General features: G+C 44.2%; 1 protein-coding gene across 1 annotated transcript in view; it reads left to right on the top strand.

Annotated features, from left to right (window-relative positions):
* Positions 1-13,623: 13,623 nt before the first annotated feature.
* Positions 13,624-17,418, top strand: part of BCAS1 (breast carcinoma amplified sequence 1) — a 43,191-nt gene continuing 39,396 nt past the window's right edge. Inside the window, exons 1-2 of the mRNA XM_017815191.1 lie at positions 13,624-13,692; positions 13,797-13,878. Of these exons, the coding sequence (XP_017670680.1) occupies positions 13,624-13,692; positions 13,797-13,878 (151 nt within the window). The remainder of the gene's footprint in view (positions 13,693-13,796; positions 13,879-17,418) is intronic.

Here is a 17,418-nt window from a genome sequence, read left to right as displayed (position 1 = left end):
CCAAGAGGGTTAAGATCCCATGGCAAGGTATCCTCTGCTAAATTCCCAGACTGCCTAAATCTGTGTTTCCCATAATCCTGGATCTGACATTGCACTTGGCCTTTTGCACAAGGTCAGGGACAGCACACGGCTGAAAGGTGGTTTTTTACTGGGGAAATGATGCAAATCATACAGTTCATAGGAATTTGGAGGATTTAACCAGACTTCACTTGAGCCGTCGAGTTCTCTCTAATCCGGAATTCATAAACTAACTGCAGAACAAACACACAAAGATAAACACAGGGACACATATGAGCCAGGCCAGACAGATTTGGAAAGACAAACTTCCAAAGTCATACCAGAAGGATGAGTTGAGAAAGAAGGCCGGAATGCCACATACTCAGATTGTAATCACTGTGATGTCTCCCGGGAAACTGAACACGGATTAGAAGAAAAGACCAAATAATGGACAGAATCAAAGCTTGCTGCAACAGTGGAAATTTTGGTGGATACAACAGTCTAATTCAGTGGAAATAATGTGCCTGAAAATGTTGCCAGAAATGTTCTTCTTTACTACAGTTCCCTGATGCCATCTGAATTATTGAACAATCAGGCCAATGAACCAGTGGAATTACTATTCCAGGGGAGACTTTTGGTCAGTCAATGATCTTGCTGTCCCCAGGAGTGATCCAAGACCTTTGAAGCAAGGCAGGAGAAAGATTGTTTCAGCTAGATACTAAACACATTGCACCTTATCAGAGGTCTCTTAATCTCTGGTAAGAGATTGTCTTAAATCCTAAAATGTTTGATTTAATGCTATTTCAACAGCACATCAGCAGTAACCATTGTTATCCTGGATTTATTTTGTCATGTGGCAGCCAAGGTGTCTGAAATCCTCACTTCAGGTGTGCTGAGGTCCAACCTTTGCTATTGGGATTGGTCATTGTGTTCACCAACACAGCAGCATTGGAAAAAAGGAAATCCCAATGCTAGAAGTGAGACATGGAAAGTGGTGAAGGAGACAGGTGTGGCAGGAGAAACAGCATTTACCAAACTGATAAACTCCACAGTTTATCAGAGATGTAAAGGAGTGAAATGATGACACAGTTACGTCTGAAGCAGTACTCTAGTTATTGAACCCAAAAAACCCCAAGTCCATAAGAAATTCTAGTTGCAATTCCTGACCCCATTTATGTGCAGGTGACTTTACTGATCAGATTGGTGGGGAAAGTGAAATGCAAAGCAGGCACAGTGTTCCAGGCACTCCCCAGTGAGTCACTGCTGCAGCCACGACATCAATGGGAAATGCTGATTGCCAGTTTTCCATTCTTTCCCAGATGCTCCTTCCTCAACATGGCCCATCACAACTGTTTAGCTGTTTGACTCACCCCACTGAGCAGCTCCTTACCCTCAGTCATCTGGCTGCAGCTCCCACCAGTCTGAAGTGCCTGAGGAATGCCAGGACACTCCAGTGAGCTTTGCCCCCAGGAATCCTCATTTGTAATTCTGAGAGCCCGAGCTCCTTCCAGCTGCCTACACTATTCACTTGGAACTAGCCAGGCACATATTTTCCCAAATCCATTTGCAGAATTGCCAGACAACAGGCTCCCATTGACTCAGGGCATTCTTTGTGTCAGGACAAGAGCAGGAGTTACTGTACTGTCATCACAGCAGGGCAACAGAGAAAGGCCCTTTGTCTGCCTCAAACGTTTCGGTTTTGTGCTGCAACACGTTGGGCCCGGCCAATCTGCAAAGAGATGAATGCAAGGTGATTCAGGTGAGGTTACACAGGATAAATGTAGGGAGTGTGAGCTCCAAAATCCCCTCATGGGTCGTGGTTTAACCCCAGCTGGCAACCAAGTACCACAGAGCTGCTCATTCACTGCCCTCACACTTGGGTGGGATGGGAGGAGAACGGGGGAAATGGCAAAACTTATGAGTTAAGAACAGTTTGATAACTGAAACAAAGTATAATATAACATATATAACATAATGATGGTGATAATGATGATAATATAATAGAAGAAAGAAGGAAGGAAGGAAAGAACGAAGGAAGGAGGGAGGGAAGGAAGGAAGGAGGGAAGAAGCGAGAGGAATAAAACTCATTGCCCGTTTTGGGCTAAAAAACGCTGAGCTCAGCCGAGCGAGTTGAGCATCTCCCCGCTGAGCGCGGCTTGACGCCGCCACCTGCCGACGGGCATCCCCGAGCTTCCCTGGACTTCCCCAAGCTCCCCCGAGCATCTCTGGACTTCTCTGAGCATCCCGCAGCGTCCCTGGGCATCTCCCTGGGGTGATGCTGTGAATGTGCTAGGAGGCAAAGTTGTAATTGTGTTTTACAAGTGGGTAAAAGGAGGTTGGGTCATGTAGGACGGGTCAGCTCATGCACTGGTCAGGAGTGTCCGATATTAACCTGTCACTCCTGGAAAGCTCCACTTAAATGAGATGAATCTTCTTCATTTAAAGCTCAAAAACTGATATGTGCTTTTGAATCCAGAAGCAACAGCTCCAAACTGCATCAGGCCTAGAAATCTTCTGATTTTTTATTTTTTTTACTAATTTTGAATTCAGATGTGACAAAATCAAAACATTTTCCCTTCTACTCTGGGAGTATTGCTCCTCACTACAAAATTAGCAGCAGAGATCTTCCAACAGCACTGAGCACTTGTGGGAGGAATCACACCAAGAGCTGAACTGTGATGTCAGGAATGTGGATCAGAGATGTGCTTACCTCCTCACTTCCTTATGCACAGCTCTCACTTCTGCTTTTGAGGATTTACACTTTTAAATATTATATAAATAAAATATATAAATATTTAATATTTAGTAAATTACTATCTGGCAATATTATCCCCTTCAAAAATGTGTAGTATCACCAGATTTGAGTATCACTGATTTTACTGGTTAGACTGCAGATCCTTGAATTGCAGTCTGAATATTCGATAACTCCTCTTCACCTCTTTTAGACAGTGACAAATTTTTCACACTGATATTCAATTTCTTTAAAACCCAAACATACCAAAACATTTCTAAATGCATTCAAACACAAGCACCACTGAGTCAATAAAACTATACAATCCCAAGATGCACATTGTATGGTATTTTACATGAAACAAATGGTTTCATGAACCAGGAGGATTTACAAGCCCTGAAATTCCTGCTTTGTTTCTCCCAGCTGAGCTCCTGTGCTGCTGTAATGTCACTGGCTGCCATGGAGCTGTGCTGAAGGACAGGCCTGGCTGGGAGCTGGAGTTATCCTGGAATAAAGCCTCAGCTCGTAACAATCCATAATTGCTGAGTAACACGGCGGGGTCACAAGAGTTGAACAGGAGTGCTGAGATGACGAGTTCAGAAAGGGAAAGGGGCAGAGCAGGAGCTGGCACAGGTCCTATCTGATATCTCAGTGGCAGCTCATCTCCAGTAGCAGCAATAAAGTTATATAAAACTCTTATATTTCACAGTTTTTCACTGAGATTAATGTCTCCTTGCATAGTTTGAAGCTTTCATCCCTTCAGTGTCTGAAGTTGGGGCTGTCCACCCTTATGTTTTCACTCGACAGAAGTTTAGCAAATCATGTTTTTCCAGGAAGAAAAATTGGCTCCAGCTGTCCTGATCCTGCACTGACCTAAGGGGCCTCTCCTGCACTGAAGAGCAGCTGTAACTCTGGGCATCACAGCAGCTGCAGGAATTCCCAGCTGGAGTTCTCCCAGATAATGCCCTGTGAATACGAAGCACCAAACAAGGTGCCCAAGGGGCCACTCAGTGCTGTTTTCTTGGGACAAAAGAAAAGACTGAAGTAAATTAAAGAAAATTTAGACCTTGCCCTCAGCCCAAAGCCACAAGGGTGGTGAAACAGAGGTTTGAACTCAGCACCAGGACAGAAAGGCAGGACTGTCAACACCACTTCACGTGTGTCCCTCTGGCACCAGGCACTTGCCAAGCCAAAACCTGGCTGTGGGGACTTTTCTCCTGAAAGCCAGGTCTTATCCCCAGCTCAGCCCATCCCATTGTCTGCTGTAGAATTCTTAGCTCCTCCTCAGGACAGAAGAGCATCATAGGATCCACACGGATTCAGCACCCTCCTGAAGATAAATCCTCCTCTTACTGCTGGTGCTGCTGCAGGTGCTGATGTGTCCAAGCCAGTTTCTCACTGAAGTGAAGAATTAAATACATGGTCTACAATAAGTGGTTTTTGCCCTGCTTTTTCTTTTTTAGTGACCCAAACTCCTCAATTTTTTTCATATTTCAGGCTTGGGAAGGGGAAGGATTATTGATGGGGGAAAGTACAGACAGTGGGCATCAAAGCTGTGACAGCTGGTGAAAGTCATGACCCAGCCTGTGCAGAAGCTGCATAAAGGAAGTGAAATATTTAACATAGTATTGTTATCATCACTGCATACTTGATAGAAACTTTAAATGCTCATACAGGGGAATAATTGTGGTTCAAATGCCTGTTCCACCCACTAAGGCACTATGTCTACAATAACTCTCTGTTTCGATCCTGACACAGTAACCCTTTATCTGTTCTAGGAGCTCCCACGTGAAGAAATAGCTGGTATAGATTTTGTAATTGTCCCTCTTTAAAACCAAATAGCGAGAGCAGGAACCGGGAGGTTTTTTGCGATGGGGGAAGGAGAGACAATCCCGGATTAGCAGCTCCTTTGCTACGTCAGCACTGTGAGCCACAGCCAGAGTCTGCAGAAAACAGAGGTTGCAATATAGCCTGAAAAATGATGTTTGAGGCTCTCTCTGGTGAGCAACTGTTTCTCATTCAGCATGGTGCTCCAGCTGCAGTGTGTGAGCCAAATTCTGCTCCCACATCAGTGCGGATCTGGAGGGATTCCACCGGGTTTGGAGACCACAGTAACTCAGGCTGCAGCCTCGCTCATGGTCCCTGCTGAGAGGTATGGGAAGCATGGTAATAATTAGGGAGGATTCTGCTTCCCTGGAGCTCCCTGCACTGAAGCAATTATTCTCTCCTTTTCATTACCCATTCAAGACCACATTGGCTAAATATAAGACAGATTCAACAATTAATATGAGCTCCATAAGAGACAGCGGGGAAAACCTACTTGCTGAAAACATAATTCTTCAGTAATCACCAGGAATCACTAACTGTAAAGGAGCCAGATCCAATAAAGCTTCAGACTTAAGCAGAACTTAAGCAGAAACAGTTTTCCCTGTAACTCTGGGTCAGGCATTTCAGTTTTGGAGGAACACAGGTTCAGATGTGCTCTCCTTTGTCCCATTAAAAATAGCACCTGCTCCCTGAGAGATGGGAATGCTTGTACTGATGGTGTGATGTGTCTGACTTTAACTCTGCACCATCTTTCCAGCTCGTGTCTGTCTCAAGAACTATGGATTTCGCACCAGGGATCAGGAATTTAGGAGTGCCAGCACCTTATTTTGGAGCCTGTCAGTTGTTGAAGCTGCAGGGGTGTAACAACATCAGTCACAGCACTGCCTCCAATTTTTTGGAAACCTACTCTAAGTAGGTAACTTATTTTGAACTGGCAAATCTGAACTTCAGAGGTCTCACTCAGAGTTTTTTAGAAATGCAGGTTCCATCTGAAGACCAAACACTGCTGTGTTGCTCCCTCCTCTCCCTTTCTTCTGCATTGACTGTGCCAGTGTGCCAGAGCTCTCACTGCCAGGACAGCCTTCCCTGAGACAGGGAAATGATGCATTTGGCCAACATTTTCGTGGGGGAAAATTCTCACTGGGATATTCAGATCATATTAAATGTGGTTTGGATGTTCAGGATAAGCTGAAACCGCAGGAAGGTGGAAAGGGAGATGATTATGTAGCTCCTGGTGGATTTATTGAGTTTTCGTAAGAAACAACTCCATGTCACCAACTTCACTTTGGTATCTCCTTCCTTTCAGTGTTGACTGGAACCAAATCATCTCCTTCAGCCTTGCAACCCTGCTGCAGTCCTTGTATGTCAACCAAAGAAGGCAGAAACAGATCCAATTTATCCTTCCCACGGCCTTCTTGGACAGGAATGGAACTAAACTCAATGAACTTGGAATTTTTCACTGCAAACGAAGCATCTCTTATCTGCCAGCTCATCCCTGTTTCCAGCTGTTTCCCAGCCATCAGTGCAGGGATCCCTGTGGATCTCAGGGGCTGTTGTGTCACCCCTGGGGCATCAGCCCAATCCTGCCCAGGTGCTGAGGCAGGAGGGGTTGGTCTGGCTCTGGGATTCAGGTGGCTCCGAGCTCTCCCTGCTTGGGATCCAGGGTAAATTAAGCAACGCAAAGGTTGAGTTGGTCCTTTCTCATCTGAAAGAAGTCCATGACTCACTCCATCCATCCTCTGGGGACTGAAGTGGGAAAGGCTGAGTCAGAGCTTCATTTGTATTTTGTCTGAAACCATCAGAATTTGACTGGAGTTGTGCCTAATTTTTTTACTGCTCAGCTGTTCTCCTGCAGGTTCCTTCTCTCATCTCTCTCTTGTGTTGCCAAGGGTGTATTGCTGCACATCCCTCCTGCTCTGCTAAATAAACCTTGACAGGAGCAGCCAGATGGAAGCTCTCACCTTAAATTAACACATCAGCCCCTTTCAAGACCACGTGTAGCAAAAGCAGATGCAAATACAGACCAAGAGTAATCTGCTCTTCGCTTGTCAATATTTGAATGGTCTTGGCTCTCATTCTGGACAGTAATAAAAGAAGCTGGTTAATCATTTATAATTGTTGGGAGCTCTGTGCCATTAATGAACAGGAAGTTTTATGCAGCTGTCAGATGCACAAGCTGAGCATTTCCTGCAGAGGAGAAAGATTTATTTGGTGACAGTTTCATTATAGATTTTTAGAAAGAAAAAATAGCATTTTGATCACTGAAAAATCAAGAAAGAAGCACACAGTTTCCTGTGCTTTGGAGAGGATGACACCCAGTTAAATAATTCCCAAGCATGAAGCAAACCAAAACTCACCACATGCCCCTCTGGAATATCCTGGGTGGATACATGGGATGTTTTTGAAGTGGTTGTAAAACAATAATAAAACAAGAGCTGAAATACCCCTCAAAGAATGGATGGTTAATTGTCCATCAGGACCACATAACTGGGGAAAATTAATCAGCACAAAGCTCTCTGTGATGTCTCTAATTTAATAAGGTCACAGCAGTGTAATCAGGAGGAGCATCTCGGTGACTGCACAGCAAATTAGCTCTGGGTGTAATTGCACCGATGCTGGAGGAGTCACAGAGACATTTCCTCTGATATTTGCTGCAGTTATTTCTGCTCTTGGAAGTGCTGCCAAACCAGGTCAGAGAAGGATGAGCTACGAGGAGGAGGAGGGAGAAGCTTTGATCTGCACACAAATAGCCCTGATACCGTGGAAAGACCCCCTGGGACACTGTGGGTATTCCCACTGCCTGGCTGCAGGCTCAGGGATTGGATCTGGGAGAGGACAGCACCTGAGACAGGTGTCACCACCACCCCCTGGTTCGCTCAGCACAGCCTGTGTAGGACCCAAAGGACATTTGTCCCCTCACTTCAGCACTTGGGTTAAGCCCCCAAAGCAAGGCAGTGACCTTTTCTTTCAAAAGTATCTAAATTATTCCTGCACAATTCAAGTCATGAAGGGGGAAAAATGCCTGGATGAATAATGGCAAACACAATTCTGTGGGAAATAAAGGCAAGAGTACAAACATCCTGCAGCAACACTGCCATCTGTTTGGGCTCAATTCAAGGAATAGCCTTTTCTGAGGAAAATGAGTATTTTTATTCTTATATTCACAGCACATGCCATAAAGTGAAGTATATAATAATACAAATTATTTTTTATAAGGCACATTAAGTTTTTAAGGCTGAATTTGGAGATATTTTATGACCAAATACATCCACAGAAAGCAAAACATGGTGCAAACATACCCTGAAATTAATGACCTTTTCTTAAAGAAATGAAGAATTTCTGGAATTAAATATTTACATCATGATAATATTTCCTGCATAATAATATTTAAACCCAAGGAAAAATAAAAAGAAAAAAGGCAATGAAAACTAGTCCAGTGTCACTGCAGGGGTGAGGTTGGTAATTTGTGTCTCAGCCCACAGGTAAGTTCTGCTGCTGCTGATCCAGAGACTGTTCCCAAACCAGATTCCTCCTCTGACAGGATTATGAGACTGAACTCACGGGGTATCACCTGAGCTCGTAGCAGGCAGGGATTTACACTATCTAAGGTGATAAAATAAGGGGAAAATAATCAAGATGCTTTACCCAATGCTTGAAGAGATGAGGGAATAGGAATATTCACTCCTCCTCGTGTGCAGGGCTGAGGGGTTGGATGCAACCAGATGCTGCTTCCATCCTTACAGTTTCTTCATCAGCCTCTGAAGCATCTGACACCATTCACAGCCAGCACATCACCTTGTTACAGATCTGGTTTTGTTTCTTTATTGTGGCTAATAACAGAATTATACTCAAAACCATAAAGCAACACCGAAATAAAAGTGCCATCCAGGTGACAGAAGCAAGTTAATAGAGAAAAAGATCTGGGACTGCAGTGGTGTTCCTTTCAAATTATAAAATAAGGATTTTTTTTCTTGGTATTACGACAGGTTGTGGGAACCCCACTTTTCAAAACCAAATTTTATTGACTGAGGTGATGTGAAAACTCAGAACCAAAAGCCTTCCCCTGCTCCAGACACCCCCAGTCTGAGTGTGGGCTTAGTGACTCACCTGAGGGAGCAGCAAATCGTGACAATGGGTTTAAAATACCAACACTTAGTCAGTCTGCACATTATGGAGGGATATTAAGAACCACTTTGACTACAGCAAACAGTCATGTCATCAAAAGCACTTGGTTTTGTCTGCCATGGTGGGAAAAGTCCAGGTTTGGAAGGGGTTTGTAGGTGTCCACACAATGTCAGAATTCCCAATACCAGAGTGTCCATGAGAGGCTGCCCCAGAGCCACGAATCCAGGTGTGCCTTGGAACAGGTTTGGGTGGCCAAAGTGCTAAGAACAGAAAATACTCGGAGAAGGCTGGGAAGGTGGACGGAGCTGCTCCACCCTCGCTGTGTTTGCACCCAGTGTTTGTGAGCACTCCCTGGGCTGATTGTGGAGGCACAGCAGGGCAGGGGCAGGGCTGGGGGAGCAGCACCTCACCTGGGCCAGCTCTGGGGGAGCAGCACCTCAGCTGGAGCAGCTCTGGGGGAGCAGCACCTCAGCTGGAGCAGCTCTGGGGGAGCAGCACCTCGCCTGGGCCAGCTCTGGGGGAGCAGCACCTCGCCTGGGGCAGAGCTGGGTGGGCAGCACCTCACCTGGACCAGCTCCAGCTCCCAGAGGGTGTCCCAGCCACCCTCCCCAGGTAACTCCTGCTGCTGCTGCTGGTTTGGCTTTTCTTGGGTTTTGCTTTTGCTCTTCCTCCTCTACTCGAGCAGCTCTGCCTGTGCTCTCCTGCTGAATGATCCTGGGATTTCCTGTTTGGCTTCTCTTGTTTGTGCTTTAAAGCACCTGCTGTAACTTTTCCCTTGCAATGTACTGACTTTTTCTGCACAAGGACACGAGAATACAAAGACCAGCCAGGCTGGGATTGTTCACCTTGTGGCATTGTTGAACTGTTTTCTCCCTGAAAGCCCAGGTCTGAATGTTTGAACTGTTTTGCTTTTCCCATTTGGCTCCGGTGCAAAGTGGCTGAAAGAAATGTATTAAAAACTGCCCCTAGAGCCTTAAGGAGTGTGATTCTGGATGCCCTGGATGCACAGGCAGCTGCCAGGCTGCTATTCAAGTTGTTCTTGGGTGTTTCTTGTTTGCTGTAGGTGAGTCAGCTCAACCCTTCCTTCTCCTGTCCCTTCACTACTGTCTATTGTGTGTCCATTCCTCCTCCCCAGCCACTGACAGGGCTCAGATGCACTTGGCCCCTGGTTTCATCACACCCAGCACGTGTCTGAGGTGTCTGTTCCTGCAGGACAGCAACTGAGAGCGGCACTGAGGGAAGGTAAGGAGTCTCTCTAAAACTCTATCCTATTATCAGTCCTTTCTTGGTTCCACATGAATCAAAGCAGGAGCTTCTGCCTTCCTACCTGGACAGGGACCTGTCTCCGTGCTCACCTGGGTTCCAAGAGGAAGGAAAGTTGATCATTCTTTCTGACATTTAAGTACAACATATGGCAAGTTCTAGTGAGGGATTAATTTTGTACTTTTGACGTTAATAGACACCGTGACACAGGTGATTGTGATACTGCAGCTCGGCCATTACATTAGAAAGGTCAGGCTCAGCTGGCTTTAGCCAGAGTACACAGAAGATCACAGGTTTTGTTGGAGTTTTTTCTAACAGTTTTCAAATCTTCTACCACTCTGCCAGCACCAAAATAAGGATTTTTGAGAAAGAGAAAAAAAGAAGAGGATTTTCCCAAGCCTTGACCTTCTGCTTAGGCACATAATGCTTCATACAACACAAACAAAAAACTTAAGATACATTTTTCTTTTGTATTGTTTTCTGCATTACAATAGAAGCAGTGAAGCATAAGTGGGGAAAGGAACTGTTTCAGAGCTGTGTCTGATGTAGAGGCTGGTAGTTCATGTTCCCTTTTAAACCAGTTGGGCTGCATTCCACCTGGCCTGAAGGAGCCCCCCAGGAGGATAATATCCTTGAAACTCAGTGAAAAAATCTGTTTCTAGAAAGGAAGCCTAAGGATGAGAATGAGCTTGCTCCAACTCCTCTTGACTTCTAAGGGCTTTCTTCTCATTTTGAAGAATTTTCTTACTTCAGCATCATCTCTTTTCCCACTCAATCATCAAAAATTGTCCTGTCCCTGTAAATGCTGTCAAATCTTCTCTCACAGACTCCCAGGTCTGGTGGAGGTTTTCTCTGTACTCACAGCTTACTACAGAGACCAGTTTTGTGCTTCTCAAACACAGAACAAAGGGCACAAATAGGTCTTTCCTGGTGATTGAACTGCTAAAAATTTGATTAATAACTGAGACACCCATAGGAGAGGCCAAGTGAGCACCCTGAGGGTGGTGTTGGGCTCACAGCTGGACAGATGTGCTCAGTGCTTGACAATGTCTGAGTCTGCTCACTGGGAACAAACTCATGGCCACATCCTGAGAGCTTCCACAGGCTCCCGGTCCTCAGGCAGGTTCCTGCACACTGGGAGCCCTCAGCACCTTCTGGAATGGTCAGAAAATAAAACACAACAAGTTCCACCTCAGCATGAGGAAGAACTTCTTCTCATGGAGGTGGCAGAGCCCTGGAACAGCTGCCCAGGGAAGGTGTGGATTCTCCCTCTCTGGAGACATTCCAAACCCACCAGGACATGTTCCTGTGTCACCTGCTCTGGGTGACCCTGCCCAGGCAGGGAGTCCAACTCCCAGTGGGGTTGGACGGGGTGATCTCCAGAGGTCCTTTCCAGCCCCAATATTCTGTGATTCTTTGGTTCATAAACACCCTTTATTTTTCAGAAAACCTCTTTGGCTTCACATTTAAGAATTTCCTCCCATTTACTCAGCTCTAGAGCCCCACATGTGCAATGAGCTGCAACAGTCTCTGCAGCAGCAGCAATTTTGAGACGTGGTGGCAGAAGGGAAGAGCTGTGACATTACTTGCTGGGCAACTCTGCTGGTTTGATATCATTTTGTATGTTTATATTATAATTTCTGCTGATGCTCAGATTTGTCTGTAGGTGGCAGTGACCTGTCATTTTCTCCTTAAAATTGGGCAGAAGCATTATGTACATATATGTGTCATAGGATCACAGAATGAGTTGGGTTGGAAGGGACCTTAAAGATCATCTCATTCTACCCCCCTGCCATGGGCAGGGACACCTTCCCTGGACCTGGTTGCTTCAACCTGGCCTTGGACACTTCCAGGGATAGGGCAGCCACAGTTTCTCTATTCCTTGATTCTGTATCTGTGTGGAAAACTGTGTTTGGTGTTTTGGGATCATATTCTGAAAGGGTAATCCATAATCCAGCAAGTTTACTCAGTTTTTGGAAAAATAAAGCCTTCAATACCTATCCAGCTTTCTATGACAAAAAGCTCTGGTGAGTGAAAATATTCTAAAATTCCACAGGACCACTGTGTGTGTTTTATTTCAGTGAGAATTATAAACTTGATTTTAGAAAATGGGTAATTTTTCCTAGAACTCTGCCAGAGCTCAGAGCCTGTGATCTCTGCTCTGTATCATTTAAAGATAACTTACTTGATGTGAGTAGACCTGCAACAACAGGAAATTGGAGTGGCTGAGAATCAAGATACGAATCATTGTTGAAATAAAAAAGAAAGAGAGGAATTTGCTTCTCTCTCTCCCCACAGATACAAAATGATTTGACAGTTCGTGTTAAAAAGGAAGCAAACCTGCAAATATTCCATCTTTTGCTTAAGTTGTCTCCTGGCATAAACCAGGCCTTGTGAATGGAAAACAAAAGTAAATCCTCCAGATTCAACCAGATACTAAATTTATCATCAAGACTAAGCAGTAGGATTTGAATCTTGTTTTCTTCTCTTCCAACAGAATAATGTTTAAAGTTGCTAGGAAACAGAATTACAGAGCAGGGACAAGAGGCCATTGTACATCCACAGGGAAGCTCTGGCTGTTTTCCACCACAAATCAGAACTTCTGATTTACACTGGAAATATCAGCTGAGGAGATAAAACTCCTGTAAAATACCTCTGCACCCTGAGCTTGAGCTCAGCAAACAGTAACTGGAAGCAGCACATTCCAATTCGAGTGAACATCCTTTAGCAAAGCTACTGTTTTCCTTCTTTTATCCAACAGCTACAGGTTGTTTGATTAAAATTTAATTTCATTAAAGGAGTTGTTCTCATCCATGCCTCTGCAGCTTCACTGACTCATGCAGGCAGAAACCAGAGCAATAACAAAGCAGAAGGCACTTGGTACCCGTGGGGGCTGTGCAGGACATCCAAAAGGATGAGCACAGCTCTCCCTTCTCTGCCTTCCTCTCTCTGGACACCTTCCTGTCTCAAGGTGTGGCTCAGAATACTTTCTCTTCACTGTTTATTTATTTACCAGTATGCACACATCTATATCCTGAGCCAAAGTCTAATAGGAACTTCCCCCTTGACTTCAGATTCCTTTGCCCCTCCACCACATTACAGGGAGTGTTTGGCCCCAAAGAATCTACAATCCTAAAGCACAGCCAGCTCAGAGGGCACATGAATGTATTCTAAATTATGGGGAAAGGAAAATAAAACAAAAAACCCAGAAGGTTATGTGCACTTGTACACGGAAAAGAGACTGCAATTCAGAGTTTACATGGATGATGCCTTTACATGCTGCCTCCTTTCTTTCTGCATTTTTTAAATGAAAACCAAACAAAAACATACAAGCTGTTGTAATTTATTCAGATTTAAGTGTTTTTCTGCTGCTAACTCCACGTTGCTCTCTCCTGAGCCCTAATGAATGATGCAGGTGTGATTGCAGCCAGTTTTCCTCAACAAACAAGAAAAGTTTGTTGGTTTGTACCATTTTCTGTGAGCACTTGTGAGCCCTGAGGATAATGGGCTTGGGATAAGACTGGTTGGTGCAGCCTGATGATGGGGCAGGTGGGGCTTTTTAGGGACCTCAACAGCCTGTCTGTCCCCATTGGCTGTCTCTTAATTGGAACCAGGCAGCAAATTCATATTAATGAGGAAGAAAAGGTTATTTGGATTTTTCCCTCCACCTGACAGGAACTATGGGGAATACACTGAGTGTCCCAGAGGAAGCTGAGGAGGACAATACCTGCACAGTGAAGAGCTACCAGGTAAGGGAGAGCTGCCCACTCTCATCTTCCCTGGTTACTTCCTATTGGAGTCTTTAAACCCTGTGATGTACAAGTCCCAAGAATTGTATTATTTGCTCTTTCAGGCTCTCTCTGAATCTCCTGACACTGTTAAAAATGGATCTGCTGTATTTGCTCAGAATCATTCTCCAGCAATGAATGGTGAAGGTATGTACAGGGAAAAGTGCATTTGCCCTTCTTTTCCCATGAGACAGACGTTTATCCCTGGGCAACAATAAATATTGGGGCATAGTTTCATAGAAGATGAGCTCTTGTGAATCAGTATTTTACAGAAGCTTGAAAGTTTCAAGATAACAAAGAGTAAAACAAGAAAACCCTTCTGAAGTCCTCTGGAAGCTGTTTAATAATTCTAGGAATTTGCTGGCCCACAAGAAGTGGGTTTATTGAGTGAAGAGTTTGGTTAATGTGAAGTGTCATAATGCAGGAGTGGTTTGGTGCTGGACCTTTCTGTGCTGCTGCACAAAGCTCAGGGTTTGTGATAAACTACCTGTGCTTGGGCTCTGGTGGAACCTGCGTCTCCAAGGAGCCCTGGAGGAATTGTTGCTGCAAGGAGCCCAGATCTGGGCTCTTCAGAGGGTGTAAGGCAGCAGTGGCACCAGTACAAGGGGATCAATGGCCTGTTAGTGAGGATTTGTGTTTGGGGGGCACACAAGGGAATGTTTTGCAGGCTGCAAAGAGAGTAGGTTAAGTGTTGGAAGGGAGAGCAAAAAAGTCCATGTGCTGGCTACGTGTTCTCATCCACAGAGTTGTAAAGTCTTAAAAACCACCTCTGCATTTTTATGTGAAACCATATTTCTGATCCTTTCAGTAGCAATTTCCAGTGACTGAAATGATAGAAATGTGTCTCCCTCTTGTTCATTTAAACCTCTTGTTCTCTCTTTTTTAGTCCCGTGTTCTTGAGTAGCTGCATTACTTTGACTTCAAAGGTGCCAAGCAGATTTTGTCAACAATTAAATTTGTATGGGAATATCTTTTTCTGTCTTGTTTGTCGTTTTAAAATTGTGATTTGCTGGGAAAAGTACTGTAAGGTGGCAGGCATTATACCTGCAGTGATGTTGTTATATCAGAATTGCCTCTGGACCTGAGCCTTGGCAGTTGCAGTGCCCTTTTCTGAGTGTGAGAATGGGTCTCAGTGAATATTTAATGTACAGAAACCTGCCTTGCTCTCCATGTAGAGGTAGCAGACCTTCCTGGAGAGAGCAGGGAACAGCTAAAATCAGCAGTGAGAACTTCATAAAATACATTTAACTGTGTCAGCTGCCTGTGTTTGAATTCTAGATAAGGTAGGGTGTAGCACAGTAGTTTATTCTTTCCCTCACAGTAATGAAATAAAATCTGTGTCCCTGTTGCATACAAACTGTGAGTGTAGCAGCTGAATAGTTGGTGAGGGCTCAGTGAGTGCATCCCATTTCAGCCCTGTGTGGGTGGGGGTCGTATGGGATGGGAACAGGTTTTCTAGGGATCCCACCAGGGCAGGCTGGACCCTGAGCTGTCCCTGGAAAGGGAAGCCCCACTTCCAGGGCTGACATCTCAAAAAACCTGGGGGTGAACTACATGGCCTGAGCATTCAAAATTCGTTTCCAAGTAGTTTTGAAAAGTTATCTCCACATATTCATGGGCAATTGCTCTCATCCAAAGAGATGTGTGTCTTCTTGCTTGTCAGCACCTCATTAATTCTCTTTTCCACCCCTTGTTGGCTTTGGAGCCTTTGCGAGCAGAACTCAGGGAGCAGCAATGCTCCTGTTCACAGCTCTGCAGGTTCAGCCACGTTCATCTTACCAGCATTTCCTTTGCATTGGATTTCTTCCTGTTTTCAGAACATGATAAAACCCAACAATTCTCTTAAATCTCTGTGAGGAAAGAAAATACTTTATAATTCATTGCTAAGAAAAATACTTTATTATTCATTATTAAGAGAACCCTCTCAGCCTGTTACACACACTTGAAAAAATCTAAGTTTAGACAAAAATAATCAGCCTGTTCTGGTGATATGCAGATGGCACTGATTACAGCTCAGAATCTCTGTTCCATGGCTGATTTCCTAATCCCATCTCACTATAAGGCAGTTTAAACAGTTTCCTACTAGAAAAGCAAAGCCTTTATCTGTGTGTTTCTGCTGGTGTAAACTAGCAAAGTTCTGGGAAGTAAATAAAAGCCAGATGATTTACACTGTCTGAAGACCTAAAAAATGCATGTACATTTTACCCTTAATACATAAAATGAAGCATATGGGATTGTTTTACTTAAATGGATTACCTAATTAATGTAATTACTAAATCAGTTTAAGTAGCAAGTTAAAAAATTAGACCGTCCTATGTTGATACTACTTGTATTTTAACTTTATTTATGTTTAAAAAGCAGTTAAATTCATTACTGTTTAGATACCACTGGAATCTCACTGGTTTGTGCACTATAATCAAGGTCTTGGTGGAATAAAAGTGCAAGTGCTGTTTGGAGATAGAAATTATTACTATGGAAAACACAATTGATAGTATTTGTAAAATGAAGTGATACAGTAAATAGTAGTATAGTGTATTTTATGGCATAAAGTGAGCATTTTTGGGGAAGACAAAGGCTTAAAAAAGGCAGTTGAAGCACAAGGATTTAATGAGAAGTGTTAGCTAGGGGCTTGTGCTCTTTGTCCTGTTAGTTTGCATTCCTGTGATTGCCAGAGATCTGCCCATGTGCTGTGCATTAGGGGGTACAGCTAATAAATGAGTGTATGAAATCTGTATCTGTTAATATAATGGAAAAGGAATCCAGGGAGTTTAACTCCACATGACCAGAGGAAGGAACGTTACTTGGAAGAGCCCCGTCAGCATCTGCTTCACATCTGGGGCAGCAGATTGGGGCTGGGTCCCCACGTTAGCTGCTTCTGCTCAAACAGGCTGACAGCTGTGTGGGCTCAGGGATTCTTTCCATGGCTTGCCTTTCCTGCTCCTACTGATTGTCAGGGCTGCAGCCACTGCCCAGAGGAGGAAGATGCACCTTCTCCCCCCACAATGCCATTTCAACAGCAGCAGTGGCCTCATTGCCCCCGCAGGACTTGTTGCTCTGCAGGCTCGAGGAGACCAGAGTTAATCCTGACTTTTCCTAATGTTCTGTGCTGGCCTTTAAGTAATATAAGTAGTGGTGGGTAACAGGTAAAGGAAAGATGTCCAGAACTAGAAGCTGTATCTCTGATTTGCACAACATGGAGCAGGAGAACACAATGGGAACAACTTCGCCTGTGTTTGGGTGGTAATTACCTGCAGATCAAAACAGTGACCTGCTCATAAAAAGCACAAAGGAATTACAAACATTACGAGGTAAGGAAGGTTTAGTGAAGATGCAACTCCTTTGTCCCAGAGGACAAATCTCATTCAGCAAATTCTGCTCCTACTCAGCATCTAACAGAAATTATGTATTGCAAGAGCTCTGTGTGCCCGTAAGGCCTGAAACACGTTGCCTTTTAGGTATTTTTTCAAAGAATGATCATCATTATTCTTGCTGCTGGCTTCTCTGCCCCAATTTCCATTAATTTCAGTAAATCTGTTAGGTAAATAACGATGGCAGTTAACTTAGTAAAACAAAATTATTTTTGGAGTATAAACGTGCTCTCAACTTTTTTGCATGGAACAGTGGAGCAAGACTGCAAAAGAATATTAGTATGTTCTTTCTTTAAGAAAGGGGGGGAAATGTCTCATT

This window comes from Lepidothrix coronata, unplaced genomic scaffold (genome assembly GCF_001604755.1).
Source record: "Lepidothrix coronata isolate B3197 unplaced genomic scaffold, Lepidothrix_coronata-1.0 Scaffold49, whole genome shotgun sequence".
Lineage (NCBI taxonomy): Eukaryota > Metazoa > Chordata > Aves > Passeriformes > Pipridae > Lepidothrix > Lepidothrix coronata.
Note: the sequence above shows the minus strand (reverse complement) of the source record. Positions and strands in the feature narration are given on the sequence as shown.